We start from the raw sequence: 21,225 nt of genomic DNA, 5'->3' as shown, positions 1-21,225 counted from the left end.
CCCCTTCCACCACCAACTCCCCAGTATGGCCACTCAGAGCAAAATGGGTCTCAATGTTATTTCCGTGGTCTCTCTCCCCATGCCAGCCCCTGGTGATCTGGGATCTAATTGGTGCTGGGACCGGAACCTAGGCCCCCAGATGTGCTGAAGTGTGACCTCTGAGCTCTGACGGATGGCCATTGCAAGGGCCAAGACCACTTCAGTCATCTCCCTGACCTCTGCCCATACACAGTCAGGGCGGCAGTACTGGCAGCTGCCTCTACCCGGTCCCTTCCCATAGCTCGCACAATCCTGCAGGTCGCCCCTTGCAGGCAGTCACGGATCGCCTGGAGGTGTTCCATCTCCCTCTGTTGCCTCTCCATCTCATCCAGCCTCTGGTGGATGTTGTTGCTTGGTGGTGTGTGCTGGATGGGTGGGGGCTGTGCAGTGGCTCTTAGCTGTTAGCTGGGGAGCCATAGGATGGTGTGCCCACATCCTGCTCAGATGTCTGGGCATGCTGGTGGTGGTGAGGGCTCTCAGCGGATTGTGGCCCTTTTCAGGTGGTGACACTGGTCTGATGTGCCCCTTTGACTCAACAGTCACCCTGTCAGGACGTGTGGCCTATGTGACGGACATTGCTCATGCAGGAGTGGGTTCAGTGGGCCTGGAGGTGCTCCTGGTGGCCTGCGGCTTGGCAATAGGGCCTGCAGGGCCACTTGCATGCTTGGCCATGCTGGGCCATGGTGTCTCATGGCAGGCTGTGTACCTACGTGTAGATTGCGTGCAGCTTTGTGGGGTGGTGGTGGTGACTGACTGTGAGGGCCTGGAGGTGCCACTTCCTATTGGGCCTGCCCCCTTGTCCTCCTCTGATGCCTCTAGTGATGTGTGAGTGCCTGAAGGGAACATAGGAATTTTGGTCAGGTATGGTTCTTCCACTTGTGTTGGCATGCATGACACATTTGCTATGGTACAGAGTAGGACCCCACACATGTGGACAGATGGGCATTGGTGGCCAGGGGCTATTGCATCTGGGTACAGCATTGTGGATATGGTTGCAGCAATGTGTGTGTGACACATGGCCAGCTTGCCTTTTGCCTGTGTGTGGGGAGAGCAGGGTGTCCATGCTGAGGAAGCTGATGTATAGCATGTATGCTTGTGGTCCTTCATGCCCCCACATTCCCTCCCTGGGTGGCACACACCTTGTGGGAGTGGGTGTGGTGCCTTCATCTATGGCACTAGCATGGCTCTATGGGGCGCTGCAGAGCAGCCAGCAGTGTTGTGCTGTGGTGTACAGTGATTATCTAGCTGAACCCATGTCAGTGTAGGGGGATATGTACTTCCATATGGCTCGTCTGCCATGCCAACATGGGGCAGGCTAATTGGGCCTGCAACATGTTAGTGTGACTGATGCATCGTGTTGTGGTTACTTACACAACACAATCCCGCTGGCACAGGGTGCACCAGAGAGGGTGTGGTGTGCATGGCACTTGGATGGGTCACTTGCCAACCCTTCCACTGCTGTAACGCTCAGGGGTGCCCATGACACCCTGGCCCATGGCTGCTGTGGAGGGTAACTGATGTGGCACCCCGTCACTTCACCCTGCTAGGCCTGCCTAGCTTCTGGGTCTGCTGACATGTGTCCATCTCCACGGGGGCATTTTGTGCAAGGGTGACATTTATGCATGGACTGGTGCTGGGGGGGATTAACTCACTTCCTGCCTCCTCGCTGCTGGCACCTGCCTCTGCACCTCCGACTCCCTCAATGGCTTCCATGTCTAGGACCATGCTGCACTTCTCCTCCCAGGCAGTCAGGACCAGTGGTGCTACAGTACCACCCCAGTCGCAAGTGACTCCTGACGGTATTAGGACAGGAGTCAACGTACCCTGGCCCTGAGGTCATTCCAGCACTTTCTAGAGTCCTCCCCGCCATGGGGGTACACTGGACATAGCAGTCATCTTCTTTCTGGTGGCATGCCAGATGGCTGTCCTGCGCTGGCCTGATGTTTTTCACTGCCTACTGTCGTACAGTTCCTTGCAGTGGACCACAACTTCATCAGTGAGGACCACCAGCTCTCCCTCACTGAACTTTTGTTTCCGTAGGCGATTTTCTGGCACCTTGCCTGGGGTCCTCTCCTGTGACAGTTTAGCTGACTTGCAGGTCCGAATGTCTGGAGGAAGTAGGAGATTCTGGTTGGATTGAGTTTTTCAAGATGGCCACTGCCATGCTTCTCGTTCTGGCGGTGGTGCATTTTCCACTGACGCTAATAGCACAGGGGATGGCTGCAGTGCGCTATTAGTGCCGATAGTTGGGTAATAAGCCCTATTTTGGTGCAGTTTCTGGTGGGTGTTAATAGTGTTGCTGTCGGAGGGGTGTGCAAGCTCTTGCCAGCTTGTGATGTGGTGCTAATACCGCTGCACAACCCAGCAGTAACGCTATTTCCGGTCGGCCAAAATTGTGCCGGAAAACCGCTGGACTCGTGATGAAGCCCTATGCCTATAAATTCTGAAAACACGTCATTTTTTAGATAAGAGTTGTCTTTCAATGGATGTATTTGAACATCTTAAATGATAAAATAGTGTTTGTGTTCTCGTTGTGCCTACGTTTCCCTAACCTCCTCTTACCTTTTCCCGATCTGCTTCAATTTTTTTTGCACTTCTTGCACATCCATCATAGCACCCTTGTTGTTCCATCCACATAAAAAAGGCAAAAATTGGTATGCTTTGGTATAAAACACGCCAAATGTACTTCAGATGCCAAAATCTAGTGGCTTTGGGATATTTATTGGATATTTTTGCAACACCAGAAAATACTTGTCGCTGTTTTTTTTCATCAGTGTTTTCACTTGAGACCTCTTTATACAACATAATTGACTTCCCAATTCAGTTTCCTGCTTGTCGTCTCATTTCACCTAGTATGGAAGGTTAGTATTTTACAACACATCAAGAGGCATTACTTGACATTAATCACTGCTGTATATGGGGGCTGCTGTATACTTTTTGTTAAATAACAGGGGGCTCCATTACAGACACTTTGCACGAGTGTAAGTCCAATGGTAGAAGATTGTAGCATTTTGGCCAACATTTGCCTTGTGCAAAAAAAGTATTCTTTTTAATGCACTTTCACACCAGGGCAACTCTGTAAAAATTGATTAAAAGAATGTTTGCACTAAGGCCATATTTACCTGAGTGTTAACATTCTGCAGAATTGCACTTGAAGTGCAAAGTTTCGGCATGCATTAGCCCGAGGTTGGGTGGTAGGGCTTTTCCAAACTTAGCTTACGCTGATGACACTGTTCTGATTGCTAGAACCCAGGCCCTTCAGGAGCTGATCAATGCCTATGCTGACTTCATGAACAATTTGAACAATTTGGAGCTAAGAATTATTACTATGAAATCTACTTTGATGGCATGTGCTGGTGGGAAGGGGACCGTGAAAATGATCCCTTCTTCCCTGGGCTTTCATTCCAAGAGTTAGGTAATTCGACTATTTGGGTGTTAATTTCTCAGCACAGTAATGGGTAAAGCCCATCAGGCAAGCAACAATTGAAGATGGCCCATTAACTGGGTGGGCTTTCCCGTTTTATGGCCCGTTGTCTTGGGTAACCATCAGATTTGATATTGAAAGTTTATGGCACCCAGACAAAGGCTGCTGTCTTCTAAGGTTCCTCTCTTTACGGGTGTACCAAAATGCCTGATTTACAGATGCACTAAAACAAATTCCTCAGGAAGTGGGCTTCCTAGTGGACCAGTGGGCGCTGGAACCAATCCCGTCTGGTCAAATGAGAAGGCAAGCCTTACACATTTTATTATTCAGTCATCTTTGGTTAGGGGCAATTGGCAGAAAATTCCTTGGCTTTCTTTCATAGGTAAGTTTTTAATTAAAAATAGGTCCTCCACACTTTTTCCCCCTAGCACGCTACTGCCAAGGGTGCACTTACAGCAGTATAAACACATGTTCAGATCTGTCGTTACTAAGAAAAGGGAACGTAAGGAGTTGTCTATTCCATCGAACAAAGCCATAGCAGCCATCAGTTGGATTGATTTTATTCAGACTTATCTGCTTATAAGCTGAAAAAAGGGAGACCACTGGCTGATTAGCCGTGCCCGGTTCAACAGCTGGCTGTTGAGGGGAAACACTACTAGCTGGAAAGGTTTTCAGATCTAGAGAGCTGTTCAGCGAATGTAGATGCTGTCGAAGATTTATATAATTTCATCCTGTTCTGTCCTGCTTATATGGACATCAGAAAAGCGACTAGTCTTCCTGTTTTTAGACATTTTAAATTGAGAAAACACCGTTCTGCTTTATTCTTCCCTTTATCTGCTGATTCTCCACATGTCGCCTGGGCACTGTTATCCTTTTTAAAAGGAGCAATGTATTTCAGAAAGGTATCATGGCCACCCTGTGAATTGCATTTTTAGTACTTTGCTTATTTGCGCTGGACTGGTTTCCTTTGTAATGTGTTTTTTAAATGGTATTTTGTGTTATGGGCCAATGTGGAATATTGTAATTGTAATTAATTTTTATTTGTGTGCTGTTTAATGGATGTTTTCATCTGAATAAACATATTGAATGAATTATCACAATAGGGGCTGATTGGTAGCAGGTAAACAGATCTAACTTCAAAAACGATTGTAAAAAATCTGAATGTAAAAATATCAGTAACCAGATCGATTAAAGGCCAGGTGTTGCAAGGCTATACTCATTGGGCCTCATTACGACCCTGGTGGAATCGGTTAACGGGTGCCGTAAATGGATGCAGACCCGTTAAACCCATTCCGCCTGATTACGAAGTCCCCTTGTGGGACCCGGTAAGGACGCCTGGTAAAACCAGACAGCCTTACCGGGTCCCGTGAGGGGACCAGGGAGCTAACAATGGGCTGGTCGTAATCGGCCCGCTGTTAGCTCCCTGCACCCATTCCCATTGAGCCCTATGGGGGCACGAATGAGAATCTGGAAGGTCCGGGCCTGGGTTGCCTGAGGGAGGAATTACCGGGCCCTCCAAACTCGGATTGGCCCGGTAATTCCCCATTCAGGGAACCCGGGCCCGGTTTTGGAGGCAGCAATGCCGCCAATAGCGGCATGGGTACCGCCAAAGCCGGAATGAGGCTCATTGTTTGTAAGAAGCAGTAGCAGCATAGGGGCACCCATTAAGCACCCTAAAACGACACCAATGTGTTTCTGGAGTCACAGCTTTAGACACAGGACCTGTCAGGGCACAGCTTTTGCTGAATTTACCAGAGGGTAACCCCCCTGTGGTAAGTGCCATCTAAACATGTAATCATAACCTTGTAATCATATCCACACACATTGGGCGCGCCACTTTAAAGCAGGGCATGGCTAATACAAGTGACCACAGGCTTATACATCCGAGACAGCGACAGGAAGCCTCATTGCGCTGTCACATCTTAAAAATTACTATATTAATGTTCAGTATTTTAACTAAGCTTCTAGGTTCGCAAAACACAAATTACATCTGAATAATCATGATCCTGACACAATGTCTTTTCTTTTTTCATTTTCGCTTTGTAAAGGCAACCGCGCTGGAGCCGGGTGCAGAATAGGCTACTTTCCATGTGGCAACCTGACGACATGCCTGCCCAGGGCTTTCCACTGTGACGGTGTGAGGGACTGCGAAAACGGGGCAGACGAAGACCATTGCGGTGAGCGTGCTCTTGGTATCAAAACTGAGAAAAGAAATAGACACTCCTTAAAACTCGGCAATCAAGCTGTGCTAGCTTAAGGAATGCCAAACTTCATCAGTGTTCTGTGGTGCAGCGTTCTTATTCCAAAAATACAGGTTTAATTACAATACAACATTTATTTTTAGTCAAACTTTTTTTCCCATGCCACAGTGGCACCTTTGGCTGTATTTATTTACTAGGAGTAGTTAAATAGTGCAGCTCTGTCCAAATGGCAAAGTAACGGGATTGGACGAACATATCGTATATAAAAGACCGAATGTTAGGTATAGTATAAAATACCTACTACCAAAATACCAAACTAGGGGAGCAGGGGTTGCTGGGGTGTCCCCCGCTCCACTAGTTCGGTATTATGGCCTGTGGGGGATTGTGGGGGTGTCCTCACATACGATACATGTGTTGGAAGGGACCACAAAAACAACTAAAGTTCGAATTACAAAATGTGCACTAGTGGAGTCCGTGATTTTGTAATTTGATTTTTTCGTTTACGTTCTTATAGCGTAGTACATCCCAAAGGGACACCTTATATATAATGGATGACTAACATTGACTAGGGGTAGCAAGCAAACAATAGTTGATGAGAGGAGAGCAAAACAGAGAAGAAGGCAGAGAGCTAAGGGGGAGAGCAAGAGACGAGGATGCACGACAGATAGGGAACGGGTAGTTAGGCTCTGGACTGAGTAGTTACTTGGAAGAGTTACATGTTTGGAGCACTAAGGATAAGAAAAGGTCTTAGATGACTTTGGAAGACTGGCAAGGGTAGCATTGTCAGAAAGAGCAACCTTCCTACTGTGCAAGGGCTCTAGCTTTGCAAAGGAGCTGAAGTTTGGAGCTGTTTCGGAGCATGCTTTCCATTGTATTTTTATCTAGAAAGGTTGTGATAAGGAACCAAATAGTAGTATACTTTAGATGCAAACACAGATAAAAAAAATGTAACTCAAAACGCAGAGATGGTTTATCCTATGCAAATTGGCTCATCGTTCATTTAATCTTTGTGTGGCTTTATGATGCCCATATACATTTGCTTACAAATGTTCCTCTTGGTCTCTTTTTTTGTATGGTCCACCTTCTATGCACTAAGACTTGAGTTAGGATATGCACTGGCGAGATCATTTTGGAGGGCTGGATTGCGGAGAGGGGCCACTGCTTTCCATACTTGTGGTTCACCCACTCATGAATGTGTTGCATCAGAGCTATGTGGCTAGGGTGTATGTGTGTCTCTGGAGGTGAATACCTGATTGTACTGTATGTAGACAACGTGTTGCTATTCATGAGCGATCCAGTGAACACAGCACCTGCTGTGTTGCATAGCATAGACATTTATTGCCTGTGCTCCGGAATGCAACTCAATTGTGCTAAATTATGCTTAAAACCATTAGAAGCACTTGCAAAACCTAAAGAGAAATTCCCATTGATTCTTCTTCTTCCTTGGGCGAGTGGTAACTTCAAATATTAAAGAATTGTATTTATTTATTTATTCATTCATTCATTTGTGTACCGTGCCAAACCCGAAGGTATCTGGTCGTATTACTTGACACAAACAACACTGTGTACAGAAGGTCGAGAATTTGCATTACAATGAAATAAGAATAATCATATATCAAGACCTGCCGTCAATATTTGATGGAAATATTGCTAGCTCTTTAACAAAAGCATGGCCCCTGCTTGACTTCTGGATTTCACTTCTTCTTTCTATGATTGGATGTGTTGGACTAAGCAAAATTTGTATTACAACTCTTTTAGGTGTTCACAAGGACCTCATTTTTTGTCCCAATCTGAATTTGTAAAGAATTAGACAATATAGGTAAACTATATTGGGGAACTAGTTGACATATTATTTCCTCCCATACCCTCAATCAAAAATGAAGATAGTGGCCTACTTGCAGAGATTGAGATGTACTATCAGGCCTCCCTGTTAAAGTTTTTGTCTTAGTGTTTACAGTTGGTTTTAACCATACAAATAAACCGCTGTGCAGATATAACACAACGCTAGATTTAAGCTATGTATTCTAACGCTGAACCTGCTTTATTACATCAGGCAACTATTTGTTTTATTTGGGCTTCAGGGTTTGGCCCCAGGTATGCCCATCTTAAAGTGCTCTACTGCACTATAATCAATACAATAAATAAAAAAAGAAATACCAGAAAGTGGACAAAAAAAACAATTGTAAAAGAATGTCTGATTTGGAGCCTACAACATTCTAACCTGGCTGATTCTGAAACAGATTTGAGTCTGTCCGTAAGGCAAGACTGCCTTACTTGCGGGGATCTGAATAATGGCGACGTTGTATACCCTTTGAGGATGTGTTCAAAATAACATTGTAAAATTCTGCTTCCTGCTGTTTATCATGCACCCAAAAGCAGCGGGGGAGACATGGCGCAGATTCCTATCAATTCCAGAGGCATCTCATTTACTTACTACCATACTGGAGTTTGCGGACATGTCTCATAAAGTGTCTTTTCTGTGGAGGGTGATCTATGCAGAACAATCTTTCCTCTACTGAAATGCCAAGAGAATTGGACAGAGGACCTGCATATATATGTTTTGGATTTAGAGTGGGCAAGAGCCTGTCTGAATGTTGAAGAGGTTTTCTGTTACACATATTTTAAAGAGCTCATTTTACATAGCAGGTATATTATACTTGTGCTTAAACACGACAGGCCATTTTGTACACTCTTTGCACGGTGTGAGCAGCAGGGTAAAGTTTGCCCTATTTCCTAAAACAACTGGACATATTAGAAAACCATTGCAGTATGGCATGTTTTTTTTTAACCATGTCAAAAATTGCCCTAGTGCAAAAAAGATAGATTTGCGATGCATGTTTGCACCAGGGAAAGGGTTGCGCTAGTGCTATCACCATTCTGTATTAGCACTGGTGCAAACTTTGCCCCATTGCAAAAATGCAATGAAAATGTATCTTTTTGCACTAGGCCAATTGTTACCCTGTTTCTTATACCATGCCAAACTACATTCGTCATGGTGCCATGGTTTTCTAATATGTCCCAATCTTTTTAGAAACAGGGCAAACTTTACCCTAGTGTTAATTCCGTGCAAGTGAACTTTGCACTTGCACCGGCATAAAGTTTCTGTAATCTGGCCCCATATTGAATGAACCTGATCCTCTTAATTCCGCAGATGTAACACATCTGTGAGAATCATGTTTCATCGATTATGCAAATATGTACAAATGTCTAGTTACTGCATTCAAGTAATTGGTTCGGTTTCAAACCTTAAACTGTGTTTATTGGTTTCTGGTACCACAGCCTCACAATTTGCTGACTATCCTTTTTCCCGATCTCTCTTGGTACAACACATTTCCCTTTTCCAGGACCCTGAGGCTGTTCTTGTAAACTCCTCCCTATCACATGACTTGCTTCCAGACTCGTGAAAGTTGGTGGCATCGTTCCAGTGTTTCTGAAACCCTCTTTATACCTGATCTTCCCAGCCAACTTCGAACTGCTTACCGCTCCCTCTTTTTCTTCGCAAGACGCTTGGGAGAGGTGTCTCAAGTCAACATAATAGGTGGTTCTCCATTATGAAACCCTCGACTCCCATAAATTTGGTTTTAGATCTGGCTGGAGAACTGAGATGGTGCCAGCTCAGGCCCTGAATGTGCTGAACAATGACCATACATGTCATCTTATTCTGCTGGATCTCTCAGTGCTGTTTGATTCAATTGACCATGGGTTGCACTTGAACATCTTGCAGCCCTGTATGGAAACTGGAGGTCAGGTTTTAACCTGGTTCTCTTCTTTTTCATCAATGTGCTTGCATTCGATACTCATGGGAATCTGTGAATCTATTCTGGGTGTCATGATGTAAGGTGTGCCCAAAGGTTGGATCCTGCCCCCCCCATGTGCTCTTCAATCTGTACATAGAGCCACTGGGAGATCTTGTTATCAAAGTGGGCTTCACCATGAACCATTATGCGGATCACACACAGTTGTATAAGGGAGACATTTGAATGACTGAGTCATGGTTAGTTCAGCACTGTGGCCTACTTAACTCCCTCACCTCCTCCCACATCCTGGTAAGATGATTTGTCTTCTGACACGGTCTTTTTTTATTTCCTCTGCTGCGAAATCCCTGTGTTTCTTTATCGATTCTAATCTGACTTTTCAGCATCATATTGCTTCAATTGTTAAATATGCTTATTTGCCACTCTTTTCTCTGAATGCTCTTAACCTTTTGTTATGTTATGTTATGTATGTACTTATTACATGTCAAAAGCCCTCAGGCATCAGGACGCGGGAAGTCAACCACAAACATATCAGCCTACAAGCCTTACACAACAGTCAATGGAAGGTGAATTTTCTAGACTAACAAGAACGTATTTAGCTTCTTCTGGAAAGTGAGTACGTTTTTTTCTAACTGTAATTCTAGCGAGACCTTGCAACCAACACAGGGAAAGATCGTCCATTTCCTCCAAAGCATTCTATTTTCGGGCAGACTCACAATAACGTGTTTGTAGTTTGAGTAGTTCTGACCTATTTTCGGGCAGGGACGCGTTTCTTTAGATACAACGGAGCTTGACCGAACAAACCTCCAAGGGTAATGAGGTCTATTTAAACTGAATTCTTGCCTCCATCAGAAGTCAGTGAAGCTCCTTAAGGTGGTCAGAGATAGGGTCTTCTCTAGGATTATTCTTTGGAATTCTCACTGCATCAGTTTGTAGTATCTGTAATCTTCTTACACAGCTCTTTCCAGCACCCGCCAATAGGGCATTAAAGTAGTCCAGCATCAGCAAGATCAAGGCCCGGACCAGGGTACCACAGTTTGAAGAATATATTTAAGGTTTCACTAAACGTAGGAGTCTTAGAAAGTACTGGGAATTTATTATTACATTAGTAGTTTGGGCATCAGCACTAAGTATTGAGTCTAGTATTACTATGAGTGTCTTCAACTGATTTACCACTTTGGTTGTATGTTGATCGATATGAAAACTTGAAAATTGTACGTCCATTTTGGCTTCTGATTTAACAGATCTAAAGTTCAGCAGTTTCGTCTTGGAACTGTTTAGACAAAATCTGTTTTAGTCATCCATGACTTGATAGATTCATAGACGAAAGAAATGCGCTCTGCATCTTTCTCATAGTTACTACTCAGCTCCAAGAGGAGTTGAGTGTCGTCTGCGTAGTTTGTGAAATAAAGTCCTAGAGAATCTATGAGATCACAAAGCGGATGGCAGAACATGTTAAAAAGTGCTGGAGACAAACAAGCTCCCTGTGGTACTCCACATTTTATCTGCTTAGCTTCAGATGAGGCATTTCACCATGTGATTTCAGCCATTCAGTTCTTTAAAACCGATTCAAACCATGTAATCATGTTTAAGGAGCATTGTCCCCTGGTGGTTAGTCTATTTTTCAGCTTTTCATGGTTGATTAAATTGAAAGCCGCCGAAAAGTCTAGCTGCATCAGCAGCCCAGATTTACTTTCGTCCATGATGCCCAAATTCTCTGTTTGTAAGTCTAGTGGGGCACTCTCAGTACTATGCAGAGATCTAAAGCCTGATTGACTAACATGCAGTATAGCTTGTCCAAATAATCCTGAAATTGTAGTGTCGCTATTTTATCTATCAGCTTCAAAAGAAAGGGAACATTGGTGATCATACTAGAGTTCGCCAAGTTTTTTGGGTCTAAAGCCAGTTTTTTTATCAATCAGGTAGCAGTCACATTTTTCAGAAGATCTGATACCTTATTTTCCGTAAAGGAGGCATTAATATAGCGCACCAGAAAAGGGGCAAATAAATCCCCATATTGGAGTACAATCCTGGATGGAATAACATCTCCCTGGCATGTAGTTGGATGCATACTTTTGAGAGTTGTTTGCATGTGCTCTATAGTGATAGCGTGAAAATCGAATACAGGTTTCCCAGGGACCAGGGATTCTCCTAATGGAGAATCGGATCTAGTGTTCATACTAGTGTCTGTCTTAATTTTTTCCTGTGCAGAGCGGATTTTCTCTGAGAAAACTTCCTGTATATTTTCATAATCAGTATTGGTGGGAAAAATTGATTTAATGATACTGTAGGCTTTTCCAGATTTCTCAGAATTTCAAACAGTATTTTTGCATTATTTCCTTAGTCAGTGATCTGTATATTAAAACATTCTTTTTTTGCTTTAAAAATCTCGTCTTGATATTGACTTTCAATTTTCTTCCATGTATCTCTATTTGTCTGAGTTTGTGCTTTGGCCCAGGTCCGCTCTGCTCTTCTTTTGTCTTGTTTAAGAGTGGAGAGATTCAGGGCATACCATTTATGATTGTTATATATGTTTCTAACATCTGAGATTTAAGAGGCGCCACCCTATTTAACATCTCTGTTAGTTTAGCCTCATAGTTAGTTACCAAAGAACATAATGAGTAAGAATCTGAGGAATAGTCCCAGAGGTCCTCCAGACAATGTTCTAGATCGGATTCGGTTATATTAATAAAATTCCTGCTTCTAAAATTTTTACTGCATTTTGTTAGGCTTAGTCTTAGTAGGGAGTGTAAGCACAAACGTGATAGTATAGTGATCCGACCAAATCCATGGTTGGATGTGTGTCAATTGCAGCCACCCAATCCAATGTATTTCCGAGCTTATGTGTAGGTTCTTTAATAAGTATACTAAAGCCATGAAGATCTAGTGCCTGTTGGATGGTTTTAGCTCTGTGGGATGTTTTTACCCATGCATCCAAGCCCTACCATAAAACTGTGCATTACTGGCATTGAAAACATCATGATGGCCAGAACTCCCCAGAGAGTGCACAGGGAAAACATGAAGAATAGGCTGTCACCCATTTTTGCCTATGTTGTGAGCACAGGAGGGCACTGCCTAAAACCACCATTGGGCTACAAACACACTAGCCTGAAACCATTGGGAATGGCAATGCTGATTGCCAAAAACAACCCAGAACTGTGGGGAATTCATTTTCTTAATGTCAAAAATGGATGCAATACTGGTGCTCACCACTATCAGAAAGCCAGCGTTTTAAAACCACCAGACTTTTGTGTAAAACTGAACACATGAACCCAAACCAGGCCAAGGAAAGACTTGCTAAGAGGTGGATACAATGTAAAACTATATTCTGAAATGACGTCAAGGAAGTAATTATTTAATGTATATATAAAAAATAGCTGGTGATGTCAGCAGCTTAAGTGAATTTGGGTTTAAAGCCACTAAAATCGAAATGTTTAGGATAATGAGTGACCTACTTGTGAGTGTCACATAGGTTGCAATTGTTTAAATGTCATAGTTTTGAACTTAGAATCAGCATTCTAGCTGCATGTGCAAAAATTGTAAGTTGGATTTGAATGTAGAAAACTGGGAACGAAAGTGACATTTAGCTGGATTCTGCCTGACAACTACCCCCAACAGGAGTTGAACTGGCTCAACAACTCTTCCCAGGCCTGGCTGCATCCTGCTGCCCCTGCCAAAAGGAGATGACACCTCTCTGATTGAATTAGGGGAGTGGCACCTGGGGACTACAGGAAACTAAACAAAGCCCTGACCTGGACTCAGGCAAATGTTATATTGGGGGGGGGTCGTAAAATGGCTTCCTCTTGGGAGAAACTGGGAAGGGCAGTGCCTGTGAGAGCCAGCTGAGCTTGGGGGAAGTGGATAAACCAGAAATTCCACCATGTGCTTTGGAAAACCACACCCATTTGGAGCCATAGCATGATTTTAAAAAGATGGATAATTCACAGTGCGGACTTGTCAAAATTATATAAATAACATCATCAATCTTGCGATTTTTCTGTGCACATTTTAAGAGGTGTTAGAACCCTGTGGGATGTTCTTGGGGATAGTACCGGAAAAAAAGGTGTTACTTCAAATGTATGCATGTTAAAAATCTGACACTTTATCATCTGAAACCCATATCCCTGGTGCACATGTGTGTAAAATCTGGAAAGGTTTAGAGGTCGTTATCTGGATGAAAAGGGGAGAATTCTGTCATAAGTGGACACGACATCGTACAAAGACAGGGATCGGATGGTTTGGTGCTACAGAAAATATGTTAACTGGACCTATAATATTAGAAAAATGGTACATAGATAAATATGTATTTGGGTCAGAAATAGATTTGTGTGCAATTTGACAAGGGAGGTTCCTCTGACCATAAAACCTACAGCATCACTCTGACACTCCATTTCTTTCCCCCAATCAAGGGAGAGAGGAAAGCTTGGCCAATGATAAGTGAGAGGGGCAGGCTTAGCTAGGCCCAGGCACACACCCATTTTCAAAACACATAAAAGGAACATTGAAACATAGGTAGAGACCTTCACTTTCCACTTTCTTGCGGGACGCTTTGCCGGGAGACTTCAGACTTCACATCCACAGATCCAGACTTCAAATCCATCAATCTCCAGAGACCAGAAATTAACTCCAGAATTTGTAGCAGAGAGGCCTGAATCCACAAGCCGAATCCTCTTCAGCAGGCCTCAAAACCAACCAAACTATTCAACAGCCGGGCGAGCTGTTTGAATTCTTTGCCAAGAACTTTTGCAAGAACCTGTAGCAGTATCCAGAAAGCAGTACTGTATCCGGAACCAGAGAGAACCAGAGACCAGATCGCTGTGAAGAACTGCTAGCAGAAGTCCCGCCAATCCTGACCCGATCGGTGACGAAGTCGCATTCCTGTCCAAAATCTAGTGTGAGTACCCAGCTAGCACTGTGCCAAAACCAATCTCTTAGTTTAAAATAATCTAATCCAAACTATTTTAGCCTATTAGAACTGCCTCCTAAAATCGTGTCATTCTGTCATTTTTAAAACTGAAAACTGTCATCTGTCATTCTGAGCTTTAAAATTTCAAATCCGAAAAACTACCTTTACTAAACCGGCCGTATCTCCGGAACCGTTTATGCTAGTGCCTCCGTAACTGCGCTCGACGCACACGACTAAATTTGCCGCAATTTGACATTTTGCTTAATTTCAGCCACGTGTAAAAATATTTGTCCTTGCTGAAATTCGTGTGCAACCTGACAATCATTCATAGAGCATTGCTAAAGTGATCCTGAATTAATTTAAGTAGCTGTCACCCACCCTGAACCTCTATAGGGAATTAAAAGCAATTTTAGCATATTTTTCACTTAATTGAAATCACATCAAAGTATCTTGCCTGTGTTTAAAACTTCTACCTGTTTTCCTCTAAGCTTGCTAGGGGGGAACTGAATTATATTTGATTGCATTCCTGAGAACTGTGTGTTTTCCTCCCATCTCTTTACCTTGCATAGAGGGGGGGTGAATTCTCAAAGAAAAGTGATTACATTGTCTTTTGTTGAAGTCATATCAAGTTTATTTTCTGTACTGCATTTTCATTCGTCCTTGCATTGTCCTTGAAGCCATAAAAGCATTCTCAGCTACTTTATCCTCTCTATATCACTTCTAAGCCATCAAAAAGAGTGTACCACCATTACATTATCCATTGTTGATCACTATCATCTTCACAAGTGTGCTATCAAACATTAATGTATTATAAAAGTGTGATATATATATATATATTGTTTAATTTTCAAATAAACTTTTTAATTTGCAAAACAAACCTACTTCTTGGCTCAGTGGGGTCAGGGGGATTCTCAGAGAGGGGTGTTATATGAGGGTTGTCATCCAGAGTAAACGAACTAGACATAAAAATATATCAATAAGGGTTTCCCTCAGCATCCCAGACTAGTCATTGACTTAGCTGTAGTGTTGAATTGAAGTCGCTTACAAAGTGGGTGCTCGTCCGGGATATTCTGGATTAGATTTACCACTTGTGCAGCTTAATACAGTGTGTGAACTGACCGGAAACACATATCCGGTTAGATCACCACGCTGTTTTACACTGTGAAAGCACCCTCAAAGGAACGCTCTAAGGAAACGGTCTGTTTTGCAAAATAAAATACAAACTTCTGTAAGTCAGGAAGGAACTAAAATTCCAGAATGACGACACTGGTAGACATCAAAATAGCCAGAGAGCACTTCTTACATAAGCTATTTGTGAGAGGTGAATGGACTGAGCAGGGCCAGGATGCGTGGTTGCAGGCAATCACACGACAGGTCACTGCAACTGGGTTAGATATCTAGAGAGATCAGGGTCCCTTACATGTGGCTCTGAGTGAACTATACATGGCTCCTAAAGCTAAAGATGAACATGACAGGATGGTTAGGATAGCGGCATATTTGTATCTATATATGGGAGCCATGCAGGACAAATGTGCTGAAGGCCAAGATCTGGCAAATAGGCAACAGATCGCGTTAGAGAAGGCCCAATCTGACCTGGTCTCTTCTGAGCAGAGGATGCACAGAAGCCAGGAGTCAGAAAATGAGAGCAGACAGTATCTCATTAAAACCAAAGAGGACATGTGTATCCTGCAACAGGAAAAGTCTGACCAGGATACCAGATTTATGGCCTTGCAGAAGGAGTACCAAGAAGGTTTGGACTCCCTACTGCAGAGCCAGAAAAAGCTGGAGCAACAATTAGATTTCAATAGGGCATGTGCTGAGCAGGTAGTCACCCTGCAAAGCCACCTAGATAGGGAAAAGGCAGAGAGCAATAAACTGATCCTGAAAGACCTGGATACCCAGGCAGAGTTTGATCAGGAGTCCCAGAAAGCTGGTGCCCTTCAGAGGCAAAGGGACGACCTGGCGGCACAGATGCAGACTCTTAGTCAGGAAAGGGACACCTTAGGCCAGGAAGTCTGCCATTTAAAAAGAAAAACTGAAGAAAATCACTTGGCCCTCCAGAGGCTGGGTGACCTCCAAAAAGAGCATCAGAACCTGTTAAAGCACACCAGGAGGGTGGAAGAGGCTCTGGCAAGAAAGGAGCAGGCCAGTAGGGATGGGACTCAGGAGGTAACCCTCCTGCAGCAAAGACTGGCCCAGTACTCCAGGACCAATCAGGAGGCACAGAGAGAGAATGAGGCTCTCTGCCAGCACAATGATAGGCTCCAGCAACAGGTAGCCATGCAGGAGAGACTGATAGAGTCTAGTAAGGCCTTAACTGAGGAACTGAAAGCGCAGGCTCTTACATTGCAACAGGGAGCAGGGCCTGATAGAGATGAGGTTCGCTGGGAAAGGGAAACGCCTGAGCATAACCTCAGGAGCCCTAGTACCAGAGGCCTTCATCTCTCCCAGTCCCTGGACTCTGCCACCCCCATGTCCCCTGGCGCACATGAGCACAGGGCCATAGGGATGGCAGATTACTATCCAGCCAAAAGGATGGGGCTCATAGGCCAGTAACACCCAGGAATGGATGGGCAGGCATCCGAGTATGGGCACCTAAATACAGTGCAATTTAGTGGGGAACCCCAGGATAGTAGGCCCACTAAGGGCATCCTGAAAACCTCTGCCCAGTTAGGTCAGTGGGGGGGTACCCATTAAATCCTGGTAGCAAGGAGGGATCTGAAGACTCCTCTGAGCGTCACAGGACAAAGAAGACCAGGTCCCCACATTCTGCCAGCTATTCCCAGGCTCGCAGAATCCGGGAAAACTTGGAAGATCAGACGGGCACCTCTGGGAGCAGTGCTTCTGAATCAGAGGATGAATGGACCAGGGTTACCCAAACCAAAAATGCCAATAAGGTGAAAAGGGCCTTGCTTAAGGACCCCTTAAAACAGATTAAGGCAATCAGGAGTGTTATCACGCCTTATCATAAGAACGCCAAGTATTCTGTTTGGGAACACTTGGAGCTCTATGAGCAAATGATGGAGACTTTCCATTTGAAGGACAGCAGTAGCTGCATCTAGTACGTCAAATTGACATTCTCCCCTGAATACTCCAGTTTCTTTGCAGGGCTGAAGGACCAAAACCATTCAAGATGGTCCACATATAGGGCGGCCATCTTGAAATATTTTTCTGTACATAGAAATCCCCAAGAGGCTCGCAAGGCAGCCTACAATTTGCAATGTGGGGAGGATCAGGCCCCACAAGAATTTGTGCAAGAATTGAAGCGTGCCTTTGCGCTGACCACCAGAAGGGTGCGCACGGACAGCAGAGAATTCATCAACACATTGTTCCATGCTTTTCCCAAGTACATAATGACCCAGCTCGTGAGAGATTTTCACGAGAAAAGATCTTTAGACTGGGTCATTGAGCAAGCCACCCGGATCTATGAGGTGCAGAAGCCTATAGAAAATAAAAGTAATGCGCAGAAAAACCCCAAAACCAACAGCACCCCTGCTGCTACCAAGGTGGCAGAGGTAAAGGTTGCCCCCGTTTTAGATTTGGAGATGGGGGGGACCTAAAAACCTGCACCAAATAATTCACAGCCCAGAAGGCCCTCGGGCCAGTGACAGACAGGGAGTCGAGGAGGTAGTCCCACAAATGGGGTCCCTCGCTCCCCTGATTATATAAGTCCCCGCTACAAGGGAAACTGACCCATCCTGGGTTATGTGTGGACTCCTCCAGCCCAAGGGGGGGGTCCAGTCAAGCACCTAACCCAGAGAACTTTGCTCCAAACTTCCCACAGGAGGGCAGAAATTCACCAAACCCTGGGCCGAACTTTTTCCCCAGGTATCCACAAGATTTCCAGCCCCAAACTCAGCCATCCTTCTTTCCCCAATTCCCTGAGCCCAGACCATCTAATCCGGGAGAGGGGAGGCCAAGGGTGGAGGGGTACCCAAATCTTCCCAGCCCAGGGTATTACCAGAGAATGGATAGCTACCCTTCCCGGGATCAGCCCAGGGGAGAAAACCGGACCCTGTATCAGCCTGAGTGGGTTTCCCAGTTAGAGCGCCAGGTTCAGAACATGGCACAGGATTTGGGCCGCATGCTGAGGGCCCAACAGAACCCTCAGATGGGCATGCCGGCACAGAATGCCTCAAACTCTGGACCTAGTGCTCCAGAACAATGACGGGGCAGCACCCCGATAACCCACCGGTTCCCAGGGAGGAGGCACAAGGGGAAGAGGGGTGTAAAGCCTTGGAGGAAGCTTCCTTCCCAACTTGTAAACAGTTCCTGGAAACCCAGGAACCGGAAACAAAATCTCCTACCCCTGAAAGTCTGCCACCCAAGGAGCAGAGAGGGGGTAGGAGAAACAAAGCAAACAGACACACTTTGTGTTGCAGGTAGGGGTCTTCCAATTTGAGGGAGAGGGATCCCAAGAGGATCCTGGGAAAAGGATCTTCTCCTTCAGAAATGGGGGAACTCCTCCCAAGGAAAAATGTGTCCCAAGGGATTCCAATCCAGACTGGGTAGATGTGGGGATTGAGCTGTCGCTGCCCATTATTCTATCCCAGAACCAACAATACCAAAATCCCATGGGTCAAACCTATCCTGATGACTGCCTCCAAAAAGGGGGGGGGCAGCCCAGAACCCGAAACCATTTCCAGTTGCCTACTTTTTCTTTCAGATTCCCCAGGCTCTTCACAGAATTCTGCCCAAATCTCTTCTCTCGCCATGTCCAAAACCAGAAAGTTAGCCCACCAGTTGTCCAAAAATGTGCATTATCTGTGCCCCCTTGAGGAGAAGGAGGGAAGATATTATGCCCCGGTACAAGTACAGGGGCAGGGTACAATCTTGGCGCTGGTGGACACTGGATCTCAAGCCACCCTTCTGTCCAGAAGGGACTTTGATGAACTGAATTCTGGTAGGGGAGAGAAGTACCAAATTCCCCTCACCTCTCTTCCTGGACAACTTCAGAACTTTACCGGGAAGGAAATTCCCGTCGAGGGGACTGCAGAGTTGGACATTAAAATTGGTCAACACAAGGTGAAACACCCGGTCATAGTAGTGACTCCAGAGGGCACCCCTTGTTTACTTGGGAATGACCTCCTGAGAAGGTTGTCACCCCTAATAGATTGTGTAAACAAGGTCCTCTGGACCCAGACTAGCCGACCAATAAAATTAAAACAGAGTGTCAACCATGTTAGTTTAAATGGCACCTGCCACATGGTTGAACAAACATCTGACCAAGTACAATTTCACTTCCAGAACAACCAAATTCCAGACGTGACAGTAATAGCAGTAGGACAACAGACTCGTGATGGGGGGTCCTCTCTATTTCTGAAAATCAACCTTCCTTCCAGTTTAAGGTGGTATTCCACACTGGAAGGAAACACTCTGAAATTCTTTACCAATCCACAATCAGACACTCCCACTCCTATAGTCAAGAAAGATGTGAAATCAGCTCATATCCTGGCTGATATTCAGCAAAATGGAGAGCAGTTGTTCATCCCTGTTCAGTTAAATGATGGGAAGGACTCTGTTCTCGCTCGAGTGTGTGTGAACAATGGTAAGAGCTTCATCAACGAAACCATGTTCCGCCAACTCTCAAAAGATCCAGCCATTCCCACATTCAAACTGATAGACAAATGGGAAATGGATCTGGAAACACCCAATTCCAAACATCTCCTGCCAAGCAGGTGTATGCTCAAAATCTCCATTGGCAACAAGAGCATAGTCCATAATTGTTGGATCGTGCGAGACGTCACTGCCGCCTTTTACTTAGGCAGTGACATTCTCAATCGCTTCGCCATTAGTTTGGACCTAATAAACTTCAAAGCTTGGTCCCGATTAGTGTATAATCCCATGGGCTTTGATGATCAAGAAAAAGCATTTAGGTCAGCTCAATTGCTACCTTATGCAGTTGAAATTCAGCTTAAAGAGGAAGTCACCATCCCAGAAAGGACCCGACAATTCTCCCTGGAAGTGAAAGTTAAAAGAGGACAAAAATTGAAAAACCCTGATGCGTATATTCATCTAAATGCTTCTCTCCAACAACAAGGGTTAGGGGTAAACCCAACACCATTAGTCAACATAGAACATGACACCATTCCAATAGAGGTGGATAACAGCGACTTACAGAGTATTACTCTAGCCGCAGGCACCATCATTGAAATGGCGGTTGATGACCGACATTTCTCCATTGATTTAGGAAATGAACTGTTAGGACAAATCCCCAAGGACTGTTTTGACAGTGACAGTGATGACAATACAACACCAGACAGGATTTTCACCCGGCATGGGGGGAACTTCCTGGTGTACACTTCTTGCCCTTATGGTAAGGAAGATGTGACATGTGACTTCAGGAGGGATGAGGTGATTTTCCAGGTCCATGAGGGTTGCTTTTCCCACCTGAAGCCTCCATAACAAATCAGCACTCTGACCAGAGACTTCTCCACCCAGCTGGAGGAGGCCGCTGAGATAGCCAAACCAGAAGTCTTTCCAGGCTTTTCCAGGCTTCGGAAAAGATGGTGGAAGAGAGAGTCAACCTAGCTGATGCCTGTGTGACTCTGGAACAGAAGCAAAAGTTGAAACAAGTTTTCTTGGATTTCCAAGATCTCTTTGCGGTAGACTCATATGACTGTGGTCGCACCAACATCCACACAACAACAATTCCCAAGGACCCTGGCATGACTCCAGTGTTTGTGAAGCAATATCACTTGCCTCTCGCATCCATGGAGTCCCTCACTGAAATAATTAAGAACCTTGAGTCCCGGGGAATAATCCATCCAGTACACAGCACCTTCAATAATCCGGTGCTGGGAATATTGAAGCCAAACGGCTAGTGGAGACTCTGCGCCGAACTTAGGGAGCTCAACAAACGGGTCCATACTTCCCGATGGCCTCTGCCCTACATTGACC

At 44.9% G+C, this 21,225-nt stretch overlaps 1 protein-coding gene across 1 annotated transcript in view; it reads left to right on the top strand.

Annotated features, from left to right (window-relative positions):
- The window catches only part of RXFP2 (relaxin family peptide receptor 2), a 1,759,299-nt gene that overhangs the window by 488,474 nt on the left and 1,249,600 nt on the right, over positions 1-21,225 (top strand). The window contains exon 2 of the mRNA XM_069639740.1: positions 5,512-5,640. Coding sequence (XP_069495841.1) covers positions 5,512-5,640 — 129 coding nt within the window. The remainder of the gene's footprint in view (positions 1-5,511; positions 5,641-21,225) is intronic.

The sequence above is a fragment of the Ambystoma mexicanum genome, chromosome 7q (assembly GCF_040938575.1).
Source record: "Ambystoma mexicanum isolate Mex_15411 chromosome 7q, UKY_AmexF1_1, whole genome shotgun sequence".
NCBI classification, from domain to species: domain Eukaryota; kingdom Metazoa; phylum Chordata; class Amphibia; order Caudata; family Ambystomatidae; genus Ambystoma; species Ambystoma mexicanum.
Note: the sequence above shows the minus strand (reverse complement) of the source record. Positions and strands in the feature narration are given on the sequence as shown.